General features: G+C 42.1%; 1 protein-coding gene across 1 annotated transcript in view; it reads right to left on the bottom strand.

Annotated features, from left to right (window-relative positions):
* Window positions 1-13,546, bottom strand: part of kif18a (kinesin family member 18A) — a 126,212-nt gene that overhangs the window by 87,861 nt on the left and 24,805 nt on the right. The window contains exons 4-6 of the mRNA XM_078221017.1: window positions 11,511-11,615; window positions 6,510-6,620; window positions 2,377-2,574 (exon numbers count right to left, since the gene is read on the bottom strand). Coding sequence (XP_078077143.1) covers window positions 2,377-2,574; window positions 6,510-6,620; window positions 11,511-11,615 — 414 coding nt within the window. The remainder of the gene's footprint in view (window positions 1-2,376; window positions 2,575-6,509; window positions 6,621-11,510; window positions 11,616-13,546) is intronic.

Raw genomic sequence — 13,546 nt, 5'->3', positions numbered from 1 at the left:
TTCTTTGACTTATTATCTAAGAAAATTAGATTTGGATTTAGATTTAGATTTAGAACATTACAGCGCAGTACAGGCCCTTCGGCCCTCGATGTTGCGCCGACCTGTGAAACCAATCTAAAGCCCATCTAACCTACACTATTCCAATATCATCCATATGTTTATCCAATGACCATTTAAATGCCCTTAATGTTGGCGAGTCCACTACTGTTGCAGGCAGGGCATTCCACGCCCTTACTACTCTCTGAGTAAAGAACCTACCTCTGACATCTGTCCTATATCTATCACCCCTCAATTTAAAGCTATGTCCCCTCGTGCTAGCCATCACCATCCGAGGAAATAGGCTCTCACTGTCCACCCTATCTAATCCTCTGATCATCTTATATGCCTCTATTTGGTCCATTTACAACAGATGCAAATTCTTAAAAGCCCTTTTCAAACATCCTTAAAAGCAATTACAGATTTCACAGACATCTTAAGAAATGATAGAATTAATGCAGTAAGGAAAATCTGAGTTAAAGGTCCTCACAGGGCACAAACCTCTGAACAACTCATCTACTCGACCCTATCTTCTTACACACGGCAGAGTCTGCAGATTATGCAATAATCAGCCATTGGATCAGAGTGGATGGGAGTCATCCTTGATCCTAAGGGATTGTCTAAGAAAAGGTTACAGATATAGAGTGGCAAGGATGGGTCGGATTTAAAAACAAGGTTTCAAAATTTTGTGAAAATTGCTGCAGGATGTTGGTTACAATTCAGTGGATCTGAAGAAGTATTTAGAATCATATGCAAATTAACTGCAACTCCGACTCTTAGAACTATTTACAAAGACACAATAAAGAGTATAAGCTAGGAACGGTCTTCATGCTTGCTGGTACACTCGGCTGTCCAGCACTCAACAGACCCTGGGTTTGGGTCAGCTGCTCTCCTACATCATTGTGTGGTCCCACATTAAACCTATATTTGTCAGACCCTCACATTACAATAATTGAGCAGATACTGGACCAGAAGCCAATGCATGTCAACGAGCACAGGGGTGATGTTTGGAATAAAATGAGCTCAAGTTTATGTTGGATGGAAGATGGGAGACTGGTCAGAAGGTTATTGGAATAGTTAAATCTAGAGGGAGCAAAAAGCACGCATGAGGGTTTCAGTCAGTGAGCTGAGGCAGGGACTGTACCGAGCACTGTAATGGTGTTGAACTAGGAGTCAGGTGATGGAGTGCATGTGTAAAAGGAGGTCTGATACAAGTCCAAGGTTGCAAACACTCTGATTCAGCCTCAGACTGTTGTTAAGGGCTGGGATGGAGTTGGTGGCTAGGGAACGTAGGTTGTGGCAGTCTTTCCAATGGATGGAGGAAATATTTGCTCATCCCCTATTGGATATGGGACAAGCTGTGTAAAAAAAATGGTGTCAGTGGAGAGTTGATGGTGAGTTAGAACCAGGTGATCATATACATGTAGAACTTGACATCTTTTCTGGGATGATAACACTTGGGAAGTTTGTAGATGAGGAATGTGTGGTGGTGATGATGATGGGTGGGGGTCAAAGTTAACCACGTGAGAGCAGAAATAAGGAAGAGAAGCCAATGCTAGTGACTGTGCCTTTGATTGACTAGATTAGAATGGAATTGGGGCAGGCAGTTCTACTCAGTTGGAGGACAGGAGTGGCCTTGGTAGAGGACAGTGTAGTCCACGATGCCAAAGCCTGTAGATAGGTCAAAAAAAGTAGAAAATATAACTTGGTGATATAGGATTGTACCTGTGACTGGATCAGAGCCAAATACAAACATGGCAATGGCAAAAGGGGAGAGATTCAAACATGTACTTGTGGCAAAGTTAGGTGTGGACTTGGGAGGGGACAAATATTCAAGAACTTGAGGAAATGGAGGTTGGAAATGGGGGCAGTAGTTTGCTACAATAGAAGGGTCAAGGGTGAGTTTTGGAAGAGTAGAGTGATGACAACAGATTTGAAATGAAGGAGATGGTACTGAAGGCGAGGAAAATATCAACACTGTCACCCTCATCTCAAAAGCTGTTATCTTCCTCTCACCCTTTCTCTTCAGAATCCAACTCTTACATCCGGAGTGCAATACTCCGCACGAGTGACTACACTAGAATTTTTTCCAGCTTCATGCTGATGCAAGCAGATTTAGACACAACAAATTCTTAACTCCTACCCATGATATGCATCAAAACAAGTGTAATTCGGCACATCACGTGAAATATTATTAAAGATCTGAAGTTTAAATTTTAGAACTATTCTGATGCCAGCAGCATAAATTCAAGAAACAAACAGCACTACAACATCACCAATTTGAGGTACACATCAGCTGAGCTGTGAAAAAAAAGCTTTACGAAATCTATAAGTTCTTACCTTGGAATCTGCTAAGGCATTGATGACATTTCCCAGAGCCAAGAGAGATTGGTTAATATTTGCCCCTTCCCTGAAGCGAACTGCTTTCATGTTCATTGCACTAATACGTTCTGATCCAGCTAAATCAACGAGGCACATTTTTGCAATTTTAATGTTTTGATTGATGTTTGCAGTTCTATCTTGCTGCCTTAAATAAATCTGTAAAATGAATGAATGATATAAAAGATCTGCTGTGCAAAACTAAAGGCTTTGAGAGTGATACTAAAAACTGAAATAATACACACATCCATCTATTGCACACAAATGCCTTGGACTAAGACCTTATATCCAAGGTGGAACTTTCGCTTGGACTTTGAAACAGAGTACAAACGTAAATGAGCGTATGCATGCTCAGATTTAACCCCAGATTAGTTCTGTGCATCTTAAAACCAGAAACCTTTAGGAAAACTACCGAATCGTTCAATTAAACATTATCTAAATAGATACCACAATTTCTTTGAGCTAAAATGCATGCCATTTATAGCTTTCTTAAAAAACAATAGCATCAGATCAAAAGAGTTGGTGTAAATCATGTGACAAATAATTCTTTTTTATAATTTGCTTTTTTATGAAGTACTGAGGTGCTTTGAGCAAGAATGTAAGGAGGAGCTCCAAATTTGTCCACAAAGAACACCTGCATTTAGCAAAACCTTTCATGACCTCAGGACATCCCAAAGAGTTTTATAGTCAATTCAGTATTTTTGAAGTGTGCTCACTGATGTAATGTAGGAAATGAATTTCAAAGTAATGTCATCAGGTAAGACTTTTATAATTTAAACATTTTCCAGGACTTAAATCAAAAACCTACAAAAGTACAGTGAGCAATCTCCCTCAGTTTTCAAAGTTTATTTATTAGTGTCACATATAGGCTTACATTAACACTGCAATGAAATTACTGTGAAAATCCCCTAGTTGCCACACTCCGACGCCTGTTGGGATACACTGAAGGAGAATTTAGCATGGCCAATGCACCTAATCAGCATGTCTTTCAGACTGTGGGAGGAAATCAGAGCACCAAGAAACCCATGCACACACAGGAGAATGGGAATCGAACCCAGGTCCCTGGCGCCGTGAGGCAGCAGTGCGAACCACTGTGCCACCGTGCCACCCAGTAATAAGAACCAAGGATATTAAAAACAAGATTTCATTAACTACCAACTGCCACACAAATGAACAAAATGCTTGTGGCAACTCAGAGTAGTAAAATAAATAGTCAAGCCAAGAGAGAAAGTAACTAACTCTTCTTATATAGGGATCACACAGCTTTTAACATTATCATAAAGGATATTATAGCCGAATTACGGAGGTTGTTTCTATCCAGAGCAGTTAGAATAATGTACGAAGAGACAGCAAATGAATTGGATGAGGTTAAATTAAATATGGATGGGGGGGATCACAATGCACAAATAAATCACAACTGTTCATCTTACTGGAAGCAGCATGTTAAAAAACGTGTTTCCTGCTGATTTCCATGTTCCCAGCAAGGAATGGTAGGAGTCCTTTAGGAACCGATTCTGTGCTATAATATATTAAGAAACACCTGAATATATGAGTGTGTGTACATCAGATAACGTACACACTATAGATAAGGTTCTCAGGTAATGCACTCAAGGCACTGATTCAAGACATAGAGAAGAGAGATGTCATGTATTCCCAAAAAATCCTTGACATATACTCAGGAAGCAGAGCAAAGAATTAGTAGAAGTCGATGTTAGGAGTATAGCTCCAAGAACATGGGTGCACTGCAGGAAGCTTAATAATCTGATGAGTTAAGATTAGAGAGTTCAATTTTCAAAGAGCACATCTAGCCTTATCCCTCATTAAACTAGCCTTATCCCTCCTTAATTCACTACACCCTCCGAATAACAATCTTCACCAATAAGTACTCAACCTTTCCATTCAATATGCTTTGCCTTACTTTTATGCCTCACATCCACAAACTTAGATGGTACACACTATGACAACCACATCGCAAGATCACTGAAGGACATTCACTGACCCATATCACTCCTTGCAGCTGATGCATAATTGGAGCCAGCAGGGAAAAAGAAAAGGACAAGATTCTCCATGAGTTAGACTGGGTTTATACAGGGCCTTGGTGAGAACACACCTGGAATATAGCGTGCAATTTTGGTCTCCCTACCTAAGAAAGGATATACTTGCATAGAGGGAGTGTAGTGGACGTTCACTATGCTGATAACAGGGTTGTCTGATGAGGAAAAATTGCTTCCATTGGGCCTGTTAAACTAAACTGGAGTTTAGAAGGATGACAGGAGATTGAATTGAAATGTATTAAAACATAGCCTGAGAACTTTCCTGCTCTTTTTAAGTTGGCACTACGGTTTTTAAATTTGGCTCAATAGGCAAACCAGGTCACAGTTTAATGCCTTATCTGCAAATCTGTGTTCTATTAGATTTCTATATAATGACTCATTATATATATGGGTTCCTGACCATAGTCACGAGGAGGTAATCCTTGCCACCCAGTAGTCAGTCCCTTACTTGCCTATCTGGATCCAATACAGATGAAAGAGGACTGCCTCAGAATGAACGAATTATGTTAGCTAACAGGTCAACAAGCATTCACCTGCATGATGCCGGCCAGTGGCTAGACACCAGCTGTACATGAAGGCAGTGGAATCCTTTTCTTGTGATAAAATTGTAGAGCTTAGAGACGAGTATGTAATGCAATGTGCATGCATCCTGAAGCAACAGGCTTCCTGCAATCTGTGCAAAACCCCATGCTCGCTCCTCCTATTTATCTCTGGCAAGAGGGAATGAGCTGAAAGTGTTTTTCATTCTACAGCGTCTCAGTGACCTCCCTCACATAGTAGGGCTCTGCTAGTTTTGAGCTGCTGTTTATATCCGCAGCAACAGCCTGAAAGAAGTCAGAGATATGAAAAGTAAGACCTCAAGTCACCTTGGACCGTCTCAGATCAATCAGTTTTCATCTTGCTTCAAGGTTGCAGTTCCGGCTGCAGCGTTGACAAGATTTCACTCACAATTAGCGAGCCAAAAATATCGTGTGAACAGGTTATCGCCGGAATAAAAGAACTACTCTCTGTGGATAAGGCCTCCTGCTAAAACGCCCACTGTTCCTCCCTTCTTCTGCATAGGCACTCTTCATCCTCTCAGTCATCTTTAATTCCGAGAAAGCGTTAATGGGTCACCCATGTCTGGGTAACCAAAGGTAACAAGATTAGTTGCACTACTTCCCAGGCTCAAACTTTAGCCCAGTATAGTTAAACCTCCAAAAAAAAAATGTACAAAACATACAGCAGTAAAAGATAAATGATTCAGTAACCAATCTGCAACTTCTCCATGATCTTTTTAAAAGCACTGACAGGAGTGGGGTTAATAGTTTGGGGCGGCACGGTAGCACAGTGGTTAGCACTGCTGCTTCACAGCTCCAGGGACCTGGGTTCGAATCCCGGCTCAGGTCGCTGTCTGTGTGGAGTTTGCACATTCTCCCTGTGTCTGCGTGGGTTTCCTCCAGGTGCTCCAGTTTCCTCCCACAGTCCAAAGATGTGCGGGCTAGGTTGATTGGCCATTCTAAATTGCCTCTTAGTGTCCCGGAATGCATAGGTTAGAGGGGTTATTGGGTAAATATGTAGGGATATGTGGATAGGGCCTGGGTGGGATTGTGATTGGTGCAGACTCGATGGGCTGAATGGCCTCTTTCTGCACTGTAGGATTCTATGATAATGGTTTGGAATCTGTTATGGTCATCTGTGTGAGGGCAAGTTGGGCTGAAGCTGCTAAATATCAATAGTGGGCTTCTTATCAATGCTGCACAATGCTTCTTACTAATGTCTCTGCTCGGCATACTGCCAGCAGCTTTAGGTGTGTGCAAACTCCTTACCAAGATGACATCTCAGCAGTGTGGGCACACAATTTGGACACCATTTTGAAACCTTAAATATCAGATGGCCACTCTGTGCTGTGTTATGATTTGTATCAACAAATACAAAAGTTTCACCTAAGCTAGCAAGTCAAATTAGTGATGAAACATCCGTAGGTGGAATGCCCTTGAAAACTTAAAAGCACATTGACAAATAAGCAATATTGAATTGAGTTTATATTCATAGGCATACCTGAAAGACAGCGTGAGAACGTGAAGAATTGGCGTTAACATCAGTAGGATGTTGTGTTCTATTTTTATTCCCATAATCCAACATCTGAAGAAGCTGTTTTGAAGATGTCGGCTACAAAATATTTTTACAAAGAAAGGCATTCAGTTTCCATCAATAGTTTTATACACAAGTCAGTTAGATCATAAACAGAATGCTTGTCAAACATTTCTGCAACTCACTTTCTTGTGTTATGTGATTATTATGACTCTGGATTACGTTAATATTTCAGTCCTAATAAACCCCTCACCCTCACGTCCTCAAAGGAGTTTCAAAATTCCAAAATTCATATTGATCGATCTGGTAAAAACTGAATGGAGTTTCAAATTGGGAAAGAGAATGCTTCAGGCATCAGCAAAACTTCCCTTGGCTCTTTTCAGCAATATTCAAAAACATGTTGCTGAAGTTGTTTATCTTACACCACCAGGACAATGCACAAAGGTCAAATTTCAAACTATCACATCAATTTATACTACAGGAGAAAAATCTGCTGATTGGTTGGTAAATTGACAGAGTATGGTCTGTACTCTACCAATCAGCCTGCACTTGCAAAGTATCCAATGTTAGCTGTGATTTTGCAATTGTTCTGCAAGTGCTACTCAATCTTGACCACTAATAGCTACACTGACAACCAATTCCAGATAACAAGTCAAACTTGTAATGTGGTTGAATTATGTTTGCTAAAAGCAACATATATTCATATGCAGGTATCCATTCCCTGCAAACAAAAGGAATATATTCAAGGTTTGCAGCTTTTGAGTTACTTGGACGTTTGGGAAGTCTGGAGGAACTATGAGGAGTAGTAGGCTGTTTGGCCCTTTGAGCCCGCTCTACCATTCAGGCAGATCATGACTGATCTGATTGTGGCCTCAATTTCACATTCCTCCACACTCCAAAGATGTGCGGGTTAGATTGATTGGCCATCATAAACTGCCACTTAGTGTCAGCGGGGTTTAGCAGAGTAAATATGTGGGGTTACGGGGATAGGGATCGTGTGCAATTGTGGTTAGTGCAGACTCGATGGGCCAAATGGCATCCTTCTACATTGTAGGGAGTCTATGATTCCCACCTACTGTCTACTTTGAATCCTTTGTTAGTCAAAGATCTACCTAGTCTTTAAAAATATTCAATGATCCTGCCTCCATCGCTCTCTGGGGAAGTGTGTTTCACAAGACTTATTGAGTCATTGAGGTTTACAGCATGGAAACAGGCCCTTTGGCCCAACTTATCTATGCCACTCCTTTTTTTAACCGCTAAGCTAGTCCCAAATGCCTGCGATTGGTCCATATCCCTCTATACCCATGTAACTGTCTAAATACTTTTTAAAAGACAAAATTGTATCTGCCTCTACAATCTCTGGCAGCTTGTTCCAGACACTCTCAACGCTTTGTCTGAAAAAAGTGCCCTTCTGGACACTTTTGTATCTCTCCCCTCTCACCTTAAACCTATGCCCTCTAGTTTTAGACTCCCCTACCTTTGGGAAAATATATTGACGATTTAGCTGATCTATGTCCCTCATTATTTTATAGACCTCGATAAGATCACCCCTAAGCTTCCTACGGTCCAGAGAAAAAAGATCCAGTCTATCCAGCCTCTCCTTATAACTCAAACCATCAAGTCCCGGTAGCATCCTAGTAAATCTTTTCTGCACTCCTTCTAGTTTAATAATATCCTTTCTATAATAGGGTGACCAGAACTGTATTCCAAGTGTGGCCTTACCAATGTCTTGTACAACTTCAACAAGATGTCCCAACTCCTGTATTCAATGTTCTGACCAATGAAACCAAGCATGCTAAATGGCTTCTTCACCACTCTGTCCACCTGTGACTCCATTTTCAAGGAGCTACGAACCTATACCCCTCGATCTCTTTGTTCTATAATCTCTCCAACGCCCTACCATTAACTGAGTAAGTCCTGCCCTGGTTCGATCTACCAAAATGCATCACTTCGCATTTATCTAAATTAAATTCCATCTGCCATTCGTCAGCCCACTGGTCCAATTGATCAAGCTCCCGTTGCAATCCTAGATAACCTTCTTCACTGTCCACTATGCCATCAATCTTGGTGTCATCTGCAAATTTGCTCACACCGCGACTCACAGGCCTCCAGTTTGAAAAACAACCCTCTACAACCACCCTCTGTCTTCTGTCATCAAACCGATTTTGTATCATTTAGCTATCTCATCCTGGATCCTGAGAGATTTAACCTTATGCAACAATCTACCATGTGGTATCTTGTCAAAGGCCCTTAGAGGGGAGACCTCTTATTTTTAAACAGTGTCCTCCAGTTCTAGTTTCTCCCACAAGGGGATATATCCTTTCAGCATTCATCCTGTCAAGCCTTCCAAGGATCTTGTATATTTTTCAATAAGTTCATCTCTCATTCTTCTAAACTCCAATGGATATAGGCACAATCTGTCTAACCTATCATCATAAGATAATCCCACCCCCATCCCAATATCAGTTGAGTGAACCTTCCCTGAACTATTTCTCCCCTTTTATATCTTTTCTAGAGACCAAAATGGTACACAGTTCTTCAGAAATGGCCTCATCAACACTCTATGCAACTATAGCAAAATATCCCTCCTTTTATATTCCATTGCCCTTGCAATTAACAAAAACATTTGCCTTCCTAATCACCTGCGGCTCCTGCATACCAACTTTTGGTGATTCATGGACCAATACACCCAGGTCCCTCTGTACCATTGAGTTCTGTAATCTCTCTAGCTCTGTTGTTTTCTCCATGGCAACATCCAGGTCAGAGTTGACCTGCCAAACAGTCTGCACCCATTTCTCCTATTGTTGTGATAATTTGAAATTTGACATTCTTGGGTTTAGCAGACATTCAGAAAATGAAAGTAATTGTTTTCTTCTAAATCAAAGCTGCAAACTTTTTCCGCAAATTAACAATTTTGTTCTCTCATGAAGGCCTTAATTCAGATGCAAGACTATGTCCAACATCATCCGTCATTTTGTTCAAGTGCCCCAAAATTGACAGAGGGCAACTTATTAAACCAGATTCGATTTTAATCCCATGTCCAAATGCATACATTTCCAGCAGGGATCACTGGATGGTAAACAGAAGCAAAACCCTGGATTGATTTTACCAGCCTTATGCCTGGACATGACGGACAAATGCAATGCCTCACATTACACCACACAGCCAACTCCATCAGTGATCGGGGCTGGGGGGGGGGGGGGGGGGGGTGATTCTCCCAAAAAGAAATTAGGTGTCGAATTCGCTGGAAAACGAGTAAATCACGCTGGTTTTTTTCAGTGGAAGTTCTAAAATTAATCTCCCACACTCTGTGCACTGCAGAGTGCCCTAATGTGAATAATCAATGGGTGGTGCCTATTCTCGCCCAGAAAGCCAGCAGCATAATGCCAAGCGGGCCACTGCGCATGCGCCGATCTGTCAGTGCCGAGATCGGCGCATGCACAGTGGCCCTTGTCTGCTGGCCTCCCGACTGCTGGCCAGCTCGATCACTGGCCAGCCCCACGATCCTGCAGTGCCGACCCCCTCCATGGCCTCATCGCTGGCTCCCCAAGCATGTTGGCCCAGCCCTGGACACCACCCCCCATCCGCCTCGGTCACTGCCCCCCGCAGTCCCGATCAACAAAACAATCCCTCCCATGACCAGCCCCGATCGCTGGCCTCCCCCACTGATCTATAGTTAACCCTCTGTGGTGAAACACTCCTGACCGGGGAGTGGGGGTTGCAGTTCCACCAGCGAGGCCAACACGACTGTTTTCGTTCATGGGGAGCAGGTGTTTTCTTTGCCGGCAAGAACCTCTCCCGGCGAGGCCATAAAGGTAAGCGAGCCCGGGCAATTGAGCGCTGGGCTCACTAACCACATGCTAATAAACATTTAAATAAATTAACTAGCCTCTCGCCCATTTCCAGCGAGAGGCTGACTGCACTGCAAATCCGGCTGCCGTAAAGTCCCACCGGTCGCGAAAACCGGTGCCGTTTGCGCGAGCCGCTTTACACCTGATTTTACAAGATTTCCCGCCGCAAAAGAAGTGTAAAACAGCGGTAAAATCCCACCTGAATGTCTATATGTATTAATTTATCAGGAGAACATTGGAGATATAAATATTGACAGCAATTCTTTGCTGCTTAATCATGCACAAGTATTAAATAAAATTCTTACAAATCAAGTTTATGGATCTCGGAATTCTGATACAAATCCAACTAAAAACCAAAAGTTGCAGCCACCAGTAAAACAAATATTCCTTGTTCAAATAGCTAATGTAAAGCTAGTACTACACTCAAATTACAGGGTTTTATAATCTTGATTCTCAAGTCATAAAATAGAGAGTAGGGATGAATGGGTCTTCAGGTTGGCAAGCTGTAACTGGGTGCAGTGACACAAGGGTCAGTACTGGAGCCTCAACCATTTACAATTAAGGGACTGAATGCTTGGTAGCTAAAATTTGCTGATGACACCAAGGTAATTAGGGAAGTAAGTTGGCAAAAGGAGAGAAAGGGATATGGGCAGATTAAGTCAATGGGCAGAAATTTAGCAGATGGGAGTATAATGTGGGAAGTGTGAACTTGTCAACTTTGGCATGAGGAATACAAAAGTGGTATATTACTTAAAGGGGGGGGAAACTGCAGAACTCGGTGGTACAGAGGTATCTGGGTCACCTGGTACATGAACCACAAAAAGAAATATAAAAGTCGAGAAGTGGTGGAAGTAGATTCAATCATGACTTTCAAAAGAGAATTGGTTAAGTAATTGACGAGGAACAATTTGCAGGGCTAGGCAGTGGGACAGCTATTTTGTTCTTGCAGAGGTAGAAAGACAACAGTCTGAATGACCTCTTTTTATAAAGATTGCTTTATTGCACTTAATACTCCATTTAACAAGACGTCTTCTAGGCCAAATGTAGAACATTCAAGTCAGAAGAAATGAATTCTCAATATGGCATAAATTAATAATAATTTTTTAAAAAATAGTACCTTGTGTAGTGTTAAGCCTTGGACAATGACTCCACTTTGAGCGTCCTCTCGCACTGCCAGGGATCTGGAGTTGGTTAACAGGTCTCGGACCTCCTCATTGTACACCTCAAAATAAAATAAATTGATTAGAATTTCAAGCTGCAAGCAGCATTTCTGCACTCTTATGCAAGGAGGATCAGTTTAGCTGATGTATTGCCAGCACGCCCTAATCCTCCCACGCCAATTCCCTCCACCCGCCCCCTCTCTATTGCTAAGTAATGAGTTCAATCCAGTCTTCATTCGAATTTTGTATGCGTACATCTGCAATAGTTAAGGTAGAATGATCAAGAGTGGAAATGGCAAGAAACGACTTTGACTTCTAGGTCAGCAGCAAATTATTATTGGCCACCCCTCTCAAAATAGATAGATTGTCCTTCACGAGTCTGAAGATAGCTGATTCGTAATCTTCATGGCACATAGAAAATAGGAGCGGGAGTAGACCATTCAGCCTTTTAAGCCTGCTCTGCCATTCACTGTGATCATGACTGATCAGCCAATTTAGTAACCTGTTCCAGCTTTCCCCCACATCCTTTGATCCCAAGAGCTACGTCTAACTCCTTCTTGAAAACAAACAATCTTGTGGCCTCAACTGCTTTCTGTGGTAGAAAATTCCATACGCTCGCCACTCTGGGTGAAGAAATTTCTCTTCATCTCTGTCCTAAGCGGTCTAGCTTGTATCCTCAGACTGTGACCCCTAGTTCTTGATTCCCCTACCATCAGGAGCATCCTTCCTGCATCTACCCTGTCTAGAACCTTTAGTATTTAATAGGTTTTTAAGATCCCCTCATCGATTCAATATCTCATGCTGCAGTTCTGCCATCCCAGGAATCAGTCTGGTAAATCTTTGGTGCACTCCATCCATAGCAAGAACATGTTTCCTCAGATAGGAAACTAAAATTGCACACAATATTACAGATGTGGTCTCACCAAAATCCTGTATAACTGCAGGCACCTGTACTCGAATCCTCTCACTATGACGGCCAACATGCCATATGCCTTCTTCACTGTCTGCTGCATCTGCATGCTTACTTACAGCTAATGTACAAGGTTACCCAGGTCTCACTGCATATTCTATCTTCTTTCATTATCTTCACATCCTCTTTGACCACAGGTGAGGTTCCAGAGGATTGGACAATAGCCCAGTTGTTCCCTTGTTTAAGAAAGAAAGCAGGGATAATCCAAGAAATTATAGGCCGGTGGGGAAGCTTTTGGAGAACATGAGGGACAGGATATGTGCACATTTAGAAGAAAATGGACTAGTTTGTGACAGGCAGCAAGGTTTTGTACGGGGAAGCTCATGTCTCACCAACTTGATTGAGTTTTTTGAAGAGGTAACAAAGATAATTGATATGGGAAGGGCTGTGGATGTAGTTTATATGGACTTTAGTAACGCGTTTGTCAAGGTCTCATATGGCAGGCTGGTACAAAAACTAAAATCACATGGGATTTGCAGTGCTCTGCCTAGATGGATACAGAACTGGCTTGGTTATAGAAGTAAGAAAGAAGTCTAACAACACCAGGTTAAAGTCCAACAGGTTTATTTGGTAGCAAAAGCCACTAGCTTTCGGAACTGGCTGTTCCTTCGTCAGGTGGGTGGGAGTTCTGATCACAAACAGGGCACAAAGACACAAACTCAATTTACATGAATAATGATTGGAATGTGAGTCTTTACAGCTAATCAAGTCTTAAAGGACAGACAATGTGAGTGGAGGGAGCATTAAGCACAGGTTAAAGAGATGTGTATTGTCTCCAGACAGGACAGCTAGTGAGACTTTGCACATCCAGGCAAGTTGTGGGGGTTACAGATAGTGTGACATGAACCCAATATCCCGGTTGAGGCCGTCCTCATGTGTGCGGAACCTGGCTATCAGTCTCTGCTCAGCGACTCTGCGCTGTCGTGAAGTCTGATGGTGGGATGGAACTTGTTGATGTCATCATGTAGTTGCTTCAATGATTGTTCACCATGAGTCCGAAAGAAGAAAACATCATCGATGTAT

The sequence above is a fragment of the Mustelus asterias genome, chromosome 9, assembly GCF_964213995.1.
Source record: "Mustelus asterias chromosome 9, sMusAst1.hap1.1, whole genome shotgun sequence".
Classification (NCBI taxonomy): domain Eukaryota; kingdom Metazoa; phylum Chordata; class Chondrichthyes; order Carcharhiniformes; family Triakidae; genus Mustelus; species Mustelus asterias.
The sequence above is the reverse complement of the archived record's forward strand: the minus strand, read 5'-3'. Positions and strand labels throughout refer to the sequence as shown.